Source organism: Ovis canadensis, chromosome 1 (genome assembly GCF_042477335.2).
Source record: "Ovis canadensis isolate MfBH-ARS-UI-01 breed Bighorn chromosome 1, ARS-UI_OviCan_v2, whole genome shotgun sequence".
Taxonomy (NCBI): Eukaryota; Metazoa; Chordata; class Mammalia; order Artiodactyla; family Bovidae; genus Ovis; species Ovis canadensis.
Window position 1 is genome coordinate 251,476,745 of NC_091245.1, and position 15,970 is coordinate 251,492,714.

The 15,970-nt window shown below is 46.1% G+C and overlaps 1 protein-coding gene across 2 annotated transcripts in view; it reads right to left on the bottom strand.

Moving 5' to 3' along the window:
- Nucleotides 1–15,970, bottom strand: part of CLSTN2 (calsyntenin 2) — a 734,313-nt gene that overhangs the window by 23,868 nt on the left and 694,475 nt on the right. For both annotated transcript variants that reach the window (XM_069564128.1, XM_069564118.1), the window contains exon 10: nucleotides 2,061–2,227. In XM_069564128.1, the coding sequence (XP_069420229.1) occupies nucleotides 2,061–2,227 (167 nt within the window). The remainder of the gene's footprint in view (nucleotides 1–2,060; nucleotides 2,228–15,970) is intronic.

The following is a 15,970-nucleotide window of genomic DNA, read 5'->3' on the forward strand; positions in this document are numbered from 1 at the left end:
TCAAACCCCAGGCTCTGCCTATGAGAATACCCGTCTGAAATGTGCCATGAGGGCCTTGCCTGGGCCAGCTGCCAGGAAACTGACCAGTGGAAAGCTGGCCTTTGCAATTCATGTGGTCTTGTGAGTTTCCTTCGATGACAGGTGATTAGCTGTGTATCCAGAGCACCAGAGTGTGTGTTTTCATGCATGTTAAACAGTGTTCTGGAAAGCCATTCTTTACACTGTCCATGTACTCCTCCCATCATCTCCCGCTGACCCAGGTCCCAGGGTGAGCATTCTGAACCCCACCCTTGTCCAGACCATGTTCCCTTGCATGGATGGAGCCCTTCAATGACTGTTGCCAAAAAAAGAAATACCAGACATTAACAAGGCCCCATGATGTGGCCTCTGCCTACCTCTCTGGTCTCTTTCTAGCTTTCCTCCTGCAATTTTGGTACTTGTAACACTGACCTTCCTTCTAGAGTGACCTCCCTGCCCTCTCCCTCACCACTCCCTCCCTTTTTTCTGGCTGGTTCTTACTCATCTTAACAATGTGCTCAGAAAGAATTTGCCTGAGGAATCGAATTCCTCCAAGGAGCCCTCCCTCACTGCCCATGCCCCAGTTCTGAAGCTCTGGGTCAGAGCTGCCTGGGTTCACATTCTGGCTCCGCACTTTACTCACTCCGAGATCCTTGGAAACTTTCTCTTCCAGGTCTCCACTCCTCATGTGCAAAATGGGAATATTCATGGTATAATTCTTTTATCATAGCGTTACCCAAGGGCTTAAGGGAGTTAAATCCACATAGCTTTTAGAACAGTGCCTGGCACCTGGGAGACCCTCAGTAAATGTTGGTGCTTGTAAATTGCAGGTATCTGCTTGCACCACTGAGTTTCCCAAAGACAGTAAGCTTGAACCATTCACTTCTGTGTCCCTCTACTCCGACTAGAAGTGAATTCTGCAGTTGTCCGTGGAATGTTTGCTGAAGTGACTGCTACGGAAGGAGAAGCATGATGTACCCAGACCACTGGTTCCTTCCAGGCCAGCCTGAGTCACAGCCCCACAAGCAGCTGGCCACTAAGAAAGTAAGCAAGAGACTCCTCTGTTGGAGGGGTGACTCCTTGGGTTCTGGCTGGGGACAGGAAGGCAGGGCAGCTCCATGGACAGGGCTGAGTGCGGATCACTGCCTCCTTCGGAAAACTTCTCAGGGGTCTCCTGTGTTCCCAGAGGCAGAGGGAGGGCCACCCTCCCAGAGAGGAGGCCAAGGGACTGCCTGTTCCCACTGGGATCCGCTATGATGGAGTGCAGGCCGTGATGATGTTTACTCCCTCTTTGCTCAGGACCCTGAGGCCTGAGGCTGGCACGTGCTCCCTGGTCCAGGTGAAGCCAGAGCTATCCCTGCCCATTGGGGCTGAGGGGCTTGATGAGGACAGTCAGCCATATCCTGCCCCCTCAGGGGGAGCTTTTCTCAAAATGTAGCTGGGATTCCCTGGGATCACTTTCGTTATATCGTGCATGGGTGACAAAAATCCCCGTAAATCTGCTAGTATTCTGTTTGATGAGAGACATTGCCTGAAGCCCAATCTGGGCTTCAGCTTAATAATGGAGGACCCAGTGACCCTCAGCATCTGCTTTCTAATCCCGCCCCACACCAGGATGACCTTCTGTGCTAATTCATATTGTCCATGGTCCAAACTTTTAATTCTACTTTTTTTTTAAAATTTCTGAAAGGTATGCTTGAGTGATCCCTCAGTTGCTTTGGGCAAATAAACAACAAAGCAGCCCACCACCAGGGTAAACAGTGAAATATGACAATTCCCTTCAGGCAGACATTGAACGTGTGCCTGCTTTTGTGCATCGAACTGACTGTCCTCAGGCTGCATCAAGGAATTTCAGGAGATAGCACAAAGTCTGTTGTGTAGTCACGGTCATGATTCTCCCCACTGTGGCTACACCTTCGCCGTGGCACCGTCTCTGTGTCACATGACGAGGACCAACTCAGCTTCCAGGAGTGCACTGGTGCTGGGTGCCTCCCCCTCACAACGCACCATCTGACCGGGGGCTAGGCTGGCTCCTTTCTTACCTTTATTCCTTGGCCCAGGCTTTCCAGGGAATTGATATCCAGCCCTTCCTTGCAGGCCTGCAGGCAGGAAATCACCTTCTGACTGTCCATTTTGCCAGGGCGAATGGTGAGACTGGCCAGGCTGCCGTGGAAGAATTGAGCAAAGCGTGGCTTGGTGACTTCTCCTCCTAAAAGGTAAAGAAGCACCATTATCTGCCCTGTGGAGACTGGGCAGGCAACATTGCTTCATGGTGCCATCCGGCCAAGGAGCCAAGGACACAGTGGTTGTGTCTCTTAAACCTGAGTTTTTCCTTCCAAGTGGAGAGTGCAGAGTTGTGAACACAGAATGTCAAGAGGATGTTATTGGCTGCCAAGACCTTGGCACTCCCCAGCTGCACCTATTTAGGATTCTGGAACTCTTGAATTTAAAACATTTACTTTCAGAGGCACAGAACGTTTTAAAACAGCAGTCCCCAAGCTTTCTGGCACCAGGGACCAGTTTCGTGGAAGACAATTTTTCCATGGACTAGAAGAGGGGGTGGTTTCAGGATGATTCAAGCACATTAAGTTTATTGTGCACTTTATCTCTATTGTTATTGCATCAGCTCCACCTTGGATCATCAGGCATTAGATTCTTGGAGGCTGGGGACTCCTGTTTTAGAAGACAGAAAGTGCCTACAGAGCAAAAGCAGGGGAGCGGGAATCTACCAGTGATGAAAGATGTGCTGTGTGCCAGGCTGTCTGCTGGGGACTTCATTGGGGTGAGCCTGCAAAGAGGAGTCATTGTTTCCAAATGACAGATAAGGAGCCCTGGGACTCAGAAAGGTGGAGGGACTTGCCCTAGGACACACGGCTAAACGCTGGAGCCGGCACTCTGGTTCTGGTCTGTGTGACTGTAGAGCTGGCATCTGCTACCCTGTGTTCATTTCACTGAGAGTCTGGCATGCGATTGATGGGTCCTAGAACCCCGAGTCCCTGGGCTCTGATTCTCACGGAGTTGATTTCATATCTGCTCAGATCCAAGTTCTTTGTCATATAGGGGCTTCCTTGATTCTGTTCTACCTCTGTCCTTCTTCCCCTCACTTATGTCCTTCTCCTGTCTGTGCCGGGTCAGCTCTTCAGCTGGGGAAATAGTTCAGTGTGGCTTGTGTTGCAAAGGCAGCCTGGAAGCTGCCTCCTCCCATTCTCTCCCTCATTTCCCAAAGTTCCCTAACATCAATGCCCCTTTAGGTCCAGTGGAAGCCTCACCTCCTCCAGGAGCCCCTTCCCACTGACTTCATTGAGCACAAACACTGTTCCATCCGGGGGCAGCCTACGTCAACAACCTGAGCTTTGATCTTGTACTTCAGTTCGTTCAGAGAGGTAGCCAAACGTGCAGGAAAGATGGATCTGGGCAGAACTCTAGCCTTGCTAATTCCCTGTGGGAGGTTCTGTAGCCTTTCTGAGCCTGCACTCACTTGTAGGGGACACTGCTGGGTTTTGCCTCCTGGTTCTCCTGTGCTGCCTCAGTGGCCCCCTTATCAGTTTCTCTAGCACCTGGAGAGCAGGTTTCTAGAAGGTTCTGCCAGAGTAACACCACAGTGACTTCTCTGCCCATGAGTGAGCGATGCTGTGTCAGCAAAGCCTGGACCTCAGCCTGGGTGGCAGAGGACTCTACACTGGGGGCCCTGTCTCAGTCTTACGGGAGTGGGCATCCTGATACCTGCATTCTTATAGCCTTCAGAGTTCTCTCTTAGCAGCTAATCCTTCATTATTCTAGTGGTCTGTTATAGTCAGTGAGTTTTTATATTTTCTTGTTGAAATTACTGTGTGGTTTCTCTCTTCTGATTGGGTCCAGAATGACACACCCTCTATGTTTGCACACATACTTTTGCTCTCACCCATTCCTCCCCACACTGAGATACCACCTCCAAGGTGCTCAGGTCAGGAAGATCCCACTGGTTCTCCAAGGCCCCTCAAGCTCTCCGCTCACCTTGCCTTCTCCCTGCCCTGAGCCTTGGAACACGGATAATTCATTTCAGTGCACCTCTAAGAACTCAGCATTGTCAGTTAATGCACGTGTGTTTCATGTCTTCAAGAGCCTATAAGGGGTGGTTGTCAATTTTGGCTGCACATTTTAATCATCTGGGGAATCTTTAAAAGAATAAACTGTTTCTGGTGCTGTATCCCACCCACAGAGGTTATGACCTTTTTTTTTTTTATAGAAGTCTAGTTGATTTACAATGCCATGTTAGTTTCAAGTGTACAGCACAGTGACTCAGATATATATATATATATATATATATATATGTTCCTTTTCAAGTTCTTTTCCCTTACAGGTTATTACAAAATATTGAGTATAGTTCCCTTTGCAATACAGTAGGTCCTTGTTGTTCATTTTATATACAGTAGTAGGTATATGTTAATCCCAACCTTCTAAATTATCCCTCCCCCGCACCTCTCTTTCCCCTTTGGTAACCATGTTTGTTTTCTATGTCTATGAGTCTCTTTCTCTTTTGTAAATAAGCTTATTTGTATCGTTTTTTAGGTTGCACATATAAACGGTATTATACTTGTCTTTCTCTGACTTCCTTTACTCAGTATGATATCTCTAAGTCCACCCATGTTGCTGCAAAGTGGCATTATTTCATTCTTTTTATGGCTGAGTAATATTCCATTATATATATATATGTGTATGTGTGTGTGTGTTTGTGTGTGTATGTGTTTGTTCAGTTCTTCAGTCATGTTCAACTCTTTGCGACCTGCTGACTGTAGCCCACCAGGCTTCTCTGTCTAGGGAATTTTCATCGTAAGAATACTATAGCAGGTTGCCATTTCCTGTTCTAGGGGATCTTCCTGACTTTGGGATCTGAACTGCGTCTCTTGTGTCTTCTGCATTGGCAGGTGGATTCAAAGTCATATATATATATATATATATATATATATATATATGTATATATATGTATATATAACATTATATTAATATATGTGTATTTATATACATACCTCACCTTTATCCATTCATTTGTCTATCTCCTTTAAGTGAATCAAACATGAAGTCAAGGTTCAGAACCACTGGGCTATAAGCATCTTGAAGCCAGGCTTCTGCTTACTCCTAAGGGATCTCTCTGCTCTATATGCCACCTGGTGGCTTACTCTTGCCCATCCTCACACATTGCTAGAATTTATTTAAGTCTGTCTTCTGGTTGGAAGGGAGCAGTCATGCATGATTCATTGTAGTGAAGACAATACTGGGCAGGTAGTAGGGGAACTGAGGACTGTCGCAGGTACTTTGCACACATTGGCTCATTTATCCCTCTCAACAACACGAGCCCCTGTCCTGGTGTCATTGGGCTTCCTACATGCTGTCTAGCACACAGTGGACACTTCCTAATTGTTGGCTTGGTTGAAGGAGATGCTTCAGCAGAGTAGCATCTGTGGCATCTCTCCAGCATCCACCTCACTCCTGCCCTCTTGCAATGGCAGCACTGAAGTTTCGGGGGTTGACTTGAGTTCCAGGGCTGGACTCTATTTATTCAAAGCTAATGAATAATTCACCTGCCAATGCAGGAGGCACAAGAGACACAGGTTAGAGCCCTGAGTCAGGAAGATCCTCTGTTTAGTCAAAGCTGGGTTTCCCTTTAGCTCAGCTGGTAAAGAATCTGCCTGCCATGCAGGAGGCCTGGATTCAATCCCTGGGATGGGAAGATCCCCTGGGAAAGGGAAAGGCTACCCACTCCAGTATTCTGGCCTAGAGAATTCCATGGACTGTATGGTCCATGGGGTTGCAAAGAATCGGTCATGACTGGGCGACTTTCACTTTCACTGTCCATCAGGCTGTTTTGTCTCCATTGCTCCAGTGACTGAATCAGGCATGGACTTGGGATTAGCCATACCACATGAAGCCAATCAGCACCTGGCATCCAAAAAGCCACAGGGTTGGTCTAGGGATAATCAGGAGATCAAGTTTAAGCCAATGAGATGAGCAGAGAAGCTGGCTGGCAGCCTCTGGACAAGAGCTTCTATTTTCTCTCTAGAAGGTTTCTGGAACCTGCTCTTGCTCTCTTTCCCTGGGGATCATTCTGTGAAGATAGAAGGCTGAGAGTGGCTGCAGCCATCCCACAAGCAGACCAGGGATAACCAAGGCAATGCCTGGAGCTGGGGCAGAGCCAGGAGGGTACAGCAGGCTGAGCGAATCCTGAGTAGACCTCCTCACTGCTTTACTGCAGGATGTCTTCAGCTGCGGGAGCTGGGCATCCATCTTTAAGGGTTTAATCTGTTTTGACTCACACTACCCAGAATATCTTCACATTGGAAATGAATGGACAAAGCTCTATCAAAGTGCTCTGTCCACAGGTTTGACTTTGAGAGATGACCTGAGATGATCTCTCAGGCCATTGCTTTGGGTATAGGGGGGCCAATCTGGGGGTCTTTGGATTTAGGTCCCTGAGGCCCTCATGGTTAAGGTGACCCTCACAGCCATCAGCATGCTCCTGCCCTACTGAAAGAACACTTCTGTTACCCTGCAGGAAGAAGGGTATGAGCCTGGATCTGATTGGTAGACTGCCACACTCCAGGGTATGCAGGTGGTTATCTCTTTCCTGCCTTGTCTCCCACTTGGAGCAGCAGATCCAACAATAAGTCTCAATGACTAGGCGGGAACTCTGTGCCCAATGCCATGTGAAGTCCTCAACATACATCATCTCACTGAACCTTCATAGAGCTCTTGAGAGGTAGGCATTTCCTCTATGGTTAAAGAGGAACAAACTCAGGTTTAGAGAGAAGAAAGTGGCCAAGGTCATCTGAGGAGTAATTGGTGAAATGTAGGCTTCTAGAGAGTGAGTGTATCCATCCATACTCAGGACCAGCTGGTCATCCTGGTGGTACTAGGCAGCCCAGTCTATAGAGTGTGGCTGGTACTATGGAGGAGAGCATGGAGATTCCTCAAAAAGAAAAGGAAAAAAAAACAAACTAGGAATAAAACTACCATATGACCCAGCAATCCCACTACTGGGCATATACCCTGAGGAAACCATAATTGAAAAAAAGACATATACCCCAATGTTCATTGCAGCTCTATTTACAATGGCTAGGATGTGGAAGCAACCTAAATGTCCATCCACAGATGAATGGATAAAGAAGTTGTGGTACATATACACAGTGGAATATTACTCAGCCCTAAAAGGGACACATTTGAGTCAGTTGTAGTGAGGTGGATGTAGACTACACTGATGTAAGTCAGTGTAGTGAGGAACCCAGAGCCTGTTATACAGAGTGAAGTAAGTCAGAAAGAGAAAAACAAATACCATATAGTAATGCATATATATGGAATCCAGAAAAATGGTACTGATGAACCTATTTGCAGGGCAAGAATACAGATACAGACATAGAGAGCAGACTTGTGGACACAGTGGGGGAAGAAGGCGGGACAAATTGAGAGAGTAGCGTTGAAACACAGACGTTACCCTGTGCGAAATGGATAGCTATTGGGAAGTTGCTGTATAAAACACAAGGAGCTCAACCTGGTGCTTTGTGATGACATAGAGGGGTGGGATGGGGTGGTGGGTGGAAGGGAGGTTCAAGATGGAGGTCACATAAGTATACTTATGGCTGATTCATGTTGATGTATGGCAGAATCCAATACAATATTTTAAATCAGTTATCCTCCAATTAAAATTAAATTGGAAAAAATAGAGTGTGGCTGGGAGAGAGCCCTTGTGGTCTGCCACCCAGAGCCCCTCAACTGCTCACTCACCACTCACCATCCTTTATACTCTCCTGGGTGAGAGAACATCTTCCTACACACTATTTTCACTCAGCAAAACAGCCATGTTTTCTATTTTTGCCTTAAGGATCCTAGACCTGTGTGCACTCTATTTATTAATGACACGACTCCAAGAAAGCAATTCAATTAGCATTGTGCAATAGGAGGCTAGCAAAAACTAGAAATATATTTGCACTCAGAGGTGGTTGTGATGCAGGATTTAAAAAAAGAGTGTATACATATACTGAAAAATCTTTCTGTTTAATATCTAGGGTGTCTGCACACACCACATGGCTTCTCTGCTAACATTTAGACATACACATGCTCATGAATTATTGTAAGAAAAGAAAATAACCTGATTTCCAACACAAAGAACCTTCCCCAAATATTTGCAAACACAGATTCCTAAGGCTAGATCTGCATACATTTTTAAAGTGTTTGCTCTTTGCCTAGCATTCTGTTTGATTCAGCTGATGATAAGATAGGACTGTGTTTTCCAGGAGCTCACATTCAGTTGGGAGAATAAAGTATAGACACTGGAAAAGTAAAATAAAAATATAAGAGTAAACTGCCAGTTCAGTTGATTTCCTAAGGCAGTGCATGATTAATTTCCAAACACATGATATAGAAAATACATCTAACAGATCAGAGGGGAAAAATAATAGCAGTGATTTATTAAGTCCCCAGGGCTTCCCTGGTGGCTCAGATGATAAAGAGTCTGCCTGCAATACAGGAGACCTGGGTTTGATCCCTGGGTCCAAAAGATCCCTTGAAGAAGGGAGTAGCTACCCACTCCAGTATTCTTGCCTGGGAAATCCCATGGACAGATGAGCCTGGTGGGCTACAGTCCATGGGGTCACAGAGACTTGAATATGACTGAGCTACTAACACACACAGGTGGTGCTAGTGGTAAAGAATCCACTTGCCAATGCAGGAGACTCAAGAGGTGCAGTTTGATCCCTGGGTTGGGAAGATCCCCTGGAGAAGGAAATGGAAACACACTCCAGTATTCCTGCCTTGGAGAATACCATGGACAGAAGGACCTGGCAGGATATGGTCCATAGGGTCGCAAAGAGTTGGGCATGACTGAAGCAACTTACCACACACACATTGGGTCCTTAAAACATGACGATTTTTTCCCCAGGGTATTTTATTTAATAATGCTTAAGTGTCAGGATAGTACTTTTGAGATCACAGTCTGTCTCTTCTGATTTCTTCCATCTTACCCTCAGTTTAAACACATCTCTATCTTGTGCTCATTGCTGCAAGTACGGTTGACAGGAGGGAGAGAAGATGGGGCTTGGAGCTGAGTCGCTTCCTCAATTTCATTTCAAGTCCTAAATTTAGAAGGGTGGGGAAGATGTATCTTTAACATCCGTGGAAAATGGAGGGTGAAAAAAACCCTGCCTTTCCCCAGTCTAGGAGATGATACCCCAGACTAGGGGGTGGCAGGGGAGGGGTGGATGGATAGGATGACAGAGATGCAGAATGAGGGTGAACATCTGGAAACAGTGTGTGATGTTGGGAGAGAGAGCGAACCTGGCACATCAGGATAGATGGAGAGAGGGACCAAGCATGGTTTTAAGAGATATGAGAGGCAGCAGAGGTATTTCTGTGTCCAGAGCACTGATGACCCCGAAGGACCACTAAAGACTGAGGATCAAAGAGATGGACACCGTTTCAGTAGACACCTGCATGGAGAGATGACTGGAGGCCCCTCAACACCCTAGCCCCTTATACATCCCCCTGAAATCAGCTGGCACCCTAAATGGCAGCCCACTCCAGTATTTTTGCCTGGAGAATCCCACAGACAGAGGAGCCTGGCAGTCTACAGTCCATGAGGTTGCAGGAGTCAGACACAACTGAGTGACTGAAGAAATGGGAGAATTCCAAATGTGCCAAGGTTGAATCCCCCCCACTCAGACAGAAGAGGGGCTGGAAGTGACACCAAGATGGATGTGGAAAAATGACTTTTTTCTTTGTGAATTCAGATTTTTACCCGCTAAACGACACCTTCTTTTACAGATGATGTTTTCGCAGCCAGGTAACTTGCCTCAGGCCCTACAGGCAGAAGTTAGTGAAACTGATTCAGACTCAGGGTTTGCTTGCTCTCAAGCTTTTGACCTGAGTGCCATACAAGACATATGGCTGGGAGGGTTCGAGCAGAATTTCTTGGAGGATCTCATAATTGGGCTGCTTCAGAAAGATGAGGACAGGCTGGAATTGATACAAGGCTGAGGGTGAATGTCCAATTACATGGAGTTCTGTAGACAGTGTATGATTTCAGCAGCAACTCCCAATGATTTGTGTCAAGTTTACTGGGAAACATAGTTCTCCTGCAAAATAATAGTCTTTGGCAAAAGTGATTTAACATAGCTTGTGTTATTCTGAGCCCAAGTTTTCATTCAGCTTTCTTTCCACTGAGAGGTGGGCCCACCAACTATACACATAGCTTTAGAATCAATAATATTCGCTTTCCTCTGAGTAAAAGACCTGTGTTGTGTGAATGGACAAAGTAGCTTCCCTTTGCAAAGTATGTGTGGGATGCTGCTGGTCTTTTTTTTTTTTTTCCTGCTGTCATTCCCACAGCTATTTAGTCTGAGAAGCACATAGAAAGGAGTGGGGGCCATGTTCCCTCCTGCTTGAGTTGGATACTGCTCTGTGCATGGCTTGTTGATGGGGATGCCTCTCAATGAACACAATTTCACGGATGGTTGGCTATCAATTTTGAGCAATGCAAATGGTGAGACCATTCGAAATCTTGCTTTCTCTCATTTCAGTGATGGAGATACCCACTGAATGCAAAGACTAAGTGAAGTGTGTAATAGACTCCCATAAACTGTGGCTTCAAAACCTGCACACAACCCCAGGGTTTAGAACTGTAGCTGTAAGCACTGGTGGCCAGGGATGCCCTGCCCTCAGGGCCGGCCGTGACACAGTCTCAGCGGGCTTTCTTGACCCTTTGTTGCTATGTCTCCATCCTTCCAGCATTTTCAGTCAACATGTACATGGTGGGTTCTAAGTTCATAAGAAACATATGACTTATGGGATGACCCCAAAAGTCAGTACTCTGGCATTAGGCACCTAGATTCACAGAACTGGAAGGGCCCTCATATATCAACCAGAATGGCTCTGCTATTCTCCAGGGGCACAGAGGCAAGACCGTCTTCAAAGACCCAGAGCAAGTAAGCAGCAACAGTGAGGGTCTAGAATTCTTTTCTGACTCCAGATTCAGCCCTCCCATTAAACCAAGATGCCCAGTGGGCCAGTCATTATCTTTGGCCTTAGCTTGACTTTGTCTGATCTGGGGCAGAATGCCTGGGGAGTCTTGGCAAATGGTTTGACTGCAGATTCCAGAATCTTCTGGCCTTCCTTGCTTGGCTATTAAATGTCATCTGGTTCTACACATCTCTAGAAGCAGAGGAGGGTGTAGCAGTGTAATTAAGGCTGTGGGTGACACAGTTCTCGGTGCAAATCCAGGCTCCAGGTGACCCTTCCCAAGGTCCTTATGTTCTTTGAGTCTCAGTTTCCTCATGAGCAAAATGGAGATGATAATTACATCCACAACACAGGGTTATTAAAGAGAAGACAAGCCAGAGCTGAGCACAGTGCAGGAACTCAAAACTAGCAGTTTTGGTGCCAGCAAGAACCAAGGAGCTCTGAGACGAGATGATGTCATGGGAGTCTTCCTTTTCTTCAGGGGTCTCATTCTCTTTTTTTCTCCTTGCCCTAGTGTGTCTCTCAGAGAAGTTAAAATGATACTTAGAATTAAAATGGTCTTTTTGCTCTAAGACCCTTGTTAAAATTTTCTAATTCATGTAACTTTCAGAATGAGATTCAAAGTTAAAATTGTAACTCAGTTATCCTGTATTTCCACACATAAATCACCAAATTTTAAAGCTGATTTCATCTGTGTTGTCTTTAGACTAATATACCCTTATGCCAAATGAAATCTAGGGCCTAGAATCATCTTTACTTGATTTTTAAATACAGACAATGCTAAGAGACACTGTGTTAGTCACCCCTGTGTGACAGACGTGAGCCATACACCTTTGTCAAAACAGACTCAAAACTGGGATATAATTCAATAACCAATAATTTTTGACCTTCTCCAGGACATAAAATAGGAGGAAAGAGGAGGGAAGGGGAGTCTCTGAGAGCAGATAGTCCTTGCGTTCTGCAAATCCATGCCTTAGTGGGAGATAGAGACCTCCATTAATAACTCCAATGAGATGGTTCCCAAACAGTGCTCCAGGAACACTAATCTACAAAGAGTGAGTTCCATAGTGAAATAAGACTGAGAAACATAGGTTAGGTAATGTCAAACTGATTGGTTTCTTGGTGAGTTTCTGAGAGCTTTGAATAAACAAAGGTGCATTGTGACTCTTCAGTGTGGGGCTATGGCGATGGCTGATATGGTTTCCCCAAGGTTGACCTTGGCCTCCTTGTGGAACCTGGGGGACCCACGCTTCAGGAAGCCCTTGGCAAATGCCACTTGAATGTAAGGCAGACTATGCTAGCACGTGCTTCTCTCCCAGCAGCAGAGACCTCCAGGGATGCGAAATAATTGCAACACAGACTTTATTAAGAGAATTTGTATTAAATTAGACCAAGTTTATTAAGTGATGACATGCGCTCCAAGTCTGCACTAATTTTAGTGTCTGGCAAAAATAATGACCTGAAAATGTACACCAGGTCTCAGGACCACATGTGGCTCCAATGCCCCTCTGTCTGAGGAATGGATGCTATTGATTACTGCAACTTTCAGCATCATTTCTGCCTTTTTATTCCTTTTTTTGGCCATTCGTATTCTTTGCCTCAGTCCCTCCCAAAAGCCACAAGTAAGTGGGGGTTCTGTGTCTATTCCTTAACAGAGTCTAATTTTTAGAACTATCCCCTTCTCTATCTATCTCCTGCTGCTTTGTTTGTTAAGTAGCGGGTAGGACTCAGCCAGACCAGGAGCTAGGGTAGAAGGCCCTCCTCATCCAACACCAGGGTGTGCCATCGTTAGGAAGAGGCAAAGCTGGACACTCTAGGAAGGCCAAGGTCCAGAGCGCTGGAGGAGAGTCCCCAGCAGAGGCAGAGGTCACTGGGGACAGAGCCACAAGCAGGGAAGACAGTGATGAGCTGTGTCAAGAGCAGATAAGGCTCAGGCAGGGGGCAGGGTGGTACCTTCTTAAGTGTATGTTTACAGCTATGCTTCTTCAAACACATTTAGCCATTTCATTAAAACAACTCTAGCTCTGATATCATTATATAAGTAAGTCAGAGCTTCTCTGGTTGTCGTGATGGGGGAGAGGTGCTCTGGAGTGTCACCTGCTGGGTCATCTCTGTGGCTGGCACATCAGTACCCTTCCTGACTCACTCCCATGACAACTGAGTTATAGGCCCTGGGTGGTTGGACCCAGGGTAGAGGTCCAGGCTCAAAGGAGATTATATAATTTTTACCATATATGAGTAGAACTTGAATTTTTGTTGTTAGAAATGGATGAATAGGGACTCTAAGGAAAAGGACAAATTAATTAGTCTTTTAAACAATCTTCCCGCATGGCATGACCCAGAGAGAGACAAGGGACCTGGTATTTGTCTAAAGGCAGTGGTTTCTCAGTCAGCACAGACTGATCTTGACCAGGAGAGAGGCTCTGACTCCATCCTGAAAACGCTGACGCAGAGCACAGAGGTGATGGCTAGGTGGCACACAGCAGCCACACAGAGACAGAAGGACTCTCTTGAGATGCTAGGTTCATCCTGACTTCAAAAGCCCTTCTCTAGAATTAAGATATGCTGCCCGCTTGAGGCCATCCTGGCAATATTTCTTAAGTGTAAATGAAATCTCATTTTTTTTTAATTACTGGAAAAATACCCATGAAAATGAAGTTCCACTGATTACTCTGGCTTTCCGATTCAACCACAGGACACAGTAGGCTAACTGGGGCGGCAGAGTCCTGCCCAGCCTCTGAGCTGGAGCCTCTGAGTGCCAGCTCTGAGTTCCCAGGAGCACCCAGCAAGCAGCTGCTAGCATATTATTTTCCATCCCCATTGTTAACCCCCTGAATGGAAATTTCACAAATGGGAACTGGTTCCCTTGCCAACCTCAAAAGTACCTGAAAAACTCCTCGCAATTACAGTCCCCAAAACGCCTGTTCACACAGTGGGCTTATAATGTGCGTATAAGTGGACTTCGAAGGCTTAGAAGCATGCCAAGGCAAAGGCTGTATTACAGACCATCAATTTCACAGCACTGTGTCCTATTGAAAGACCTTTTGATGTCTCCTCCCAAGACAAAGGGGACTTCCTTCGTAGCTCAGTCAGTAAAGAATCTGCCTGCAAAGCAGGAGACCTGGGTTCGATTCATGAGTTGGGAAGATCCCTTGGAGAAGGAAATGGCAAGCCACTCCAGTATTCTTGCCTGGAGAATCCTATGGGCAGAGGAGCCTGGCAGGCTATACAGTCCATGGGGTCGCAATAGTAGGACACGACTTAGCGACACCACCACTCAAGACAAAAATATGGCTCCAGGGAGCGTGTAAATATTCATGAGAATCCAAGCTCCTAATAAGGCAAGATGCACCCTACGGTCTGGTCTCAGCTCTGTCTCCTCCTCCCCACTCATTCTGATCCACGCACATTCCAGTGATAGGGCACCCTGGGCATGCCGATGCCAAACTGCTCTGCCATGGCATATGCTGTTGCTACCTTTATTATCCTAGGGAACTCATACTCATCCCCCAAAGCTCAATTTTTAAAGACTTTAAGGGATTTTTCTCCCATGCTGAAAATTCACCAAAGATTATCTTTCCTTTCAGAAAAGATACCTAAATCGTCTCTGCGCTCAGAAGCCTGGATGATGAGTTCTCTCCTACAACATCAGCCCCATCTTCCCGTGCTTGTCTTCTGACTCTTTCCCAGGCTCAGAAACCTTCTTTCTGACCTAGAGATGGACCTGGCTGGCCAGGGCCTGTAGTCCTGGGGAAGGGGAGAAGGTCAGTATGTTTAGGGAGCCGTGGGGAAGCTCGAATCACAGAAGCCAAAGTGTACCAAGGTCTTGTGGAAAATCTGCCATATAGGGTTTAGGTGCAAGGAGCAGAGAAGGAGGTAGAGGAGGCAACCAGCAGATGTTTCCAATTTACACATTCATTCAACTGAAACATGCCAAGCACACTCCAAGTGAATGCCACTGAGTCCTTATAATAACCTTGCAATACAGGTATTACTCTAGATAAGGAAACTGGTGAGAAAGTATTAATAGGAGCTTAAGGAAGTTAGAGATTCTGCAGGTTTCCACTGGAGGCTGGGAGGATGGGGATCAGATGTGGTCCCTGAGGGCCACTAGGGAAGTCATGGTAAGGTTCACAGTGACGACATGATTAGGGTCCTTTCTTTCTTTTTAAAATTAATTCATTTATTTTAATTGGGGAATGAATAATTTCTTTGCAATATTGTGGTGGTTTTTGCCATACATCGACATGAGTCAGTCATGGGTGCACATGTGTCTCCCCATTCTGAACCCCCCTCCCACCTCCCTCCCCTACCCCATCCCTCTGGGTGGTCCCAGAGCACCAGGTTTGAGTGCCCTGCTTCATGCATCAAACTTGTACTGGTCATCTATTTTACATATGGTAATATACATGTTTCAATGCTATTCTCTCATGTCATCCCACCCTCGCCTTCTCCCACATAATCCAAAAGTCTGTTCTTTACATCTGTGTTTCTTTTGCTGTCTTGCGTATAGGATCATCGTTACTATCTTTCTAAATTCCACACATATGCATTAAAATGCTGTATTGGTGTTTCTCTTTCTGACTTACTTCACTCTGTATAATAGGCTCTGGTTTCATCCACCTCATTAGAACTGACTCAAATGCATTCTTAGCACTCTTTCTTATGGGCAGCATCCAATCTATGTTCCAATCTACGGGCTGGCTGTGGTGTCTAGCTGGGGCATGCAGCCACATGAGAGGGCTGTTGTTCTAACACTAATGATTCCTGGGCAACCTCTGAGTATGATTCTTGGGCAACCTCTGAATAGTATAGCCTTGCTAAACTGACTAGTTTCATGGGCTCGTGCCAGATGACACAGTCTTCCTCTCCTGATATCCTGGGGAATTCTGCAATACTGGGGGAGCTCTTATCACATTCTATGAAACATTTGAGAAGATTTTTACTGTCATGTGATGTATATAAGACT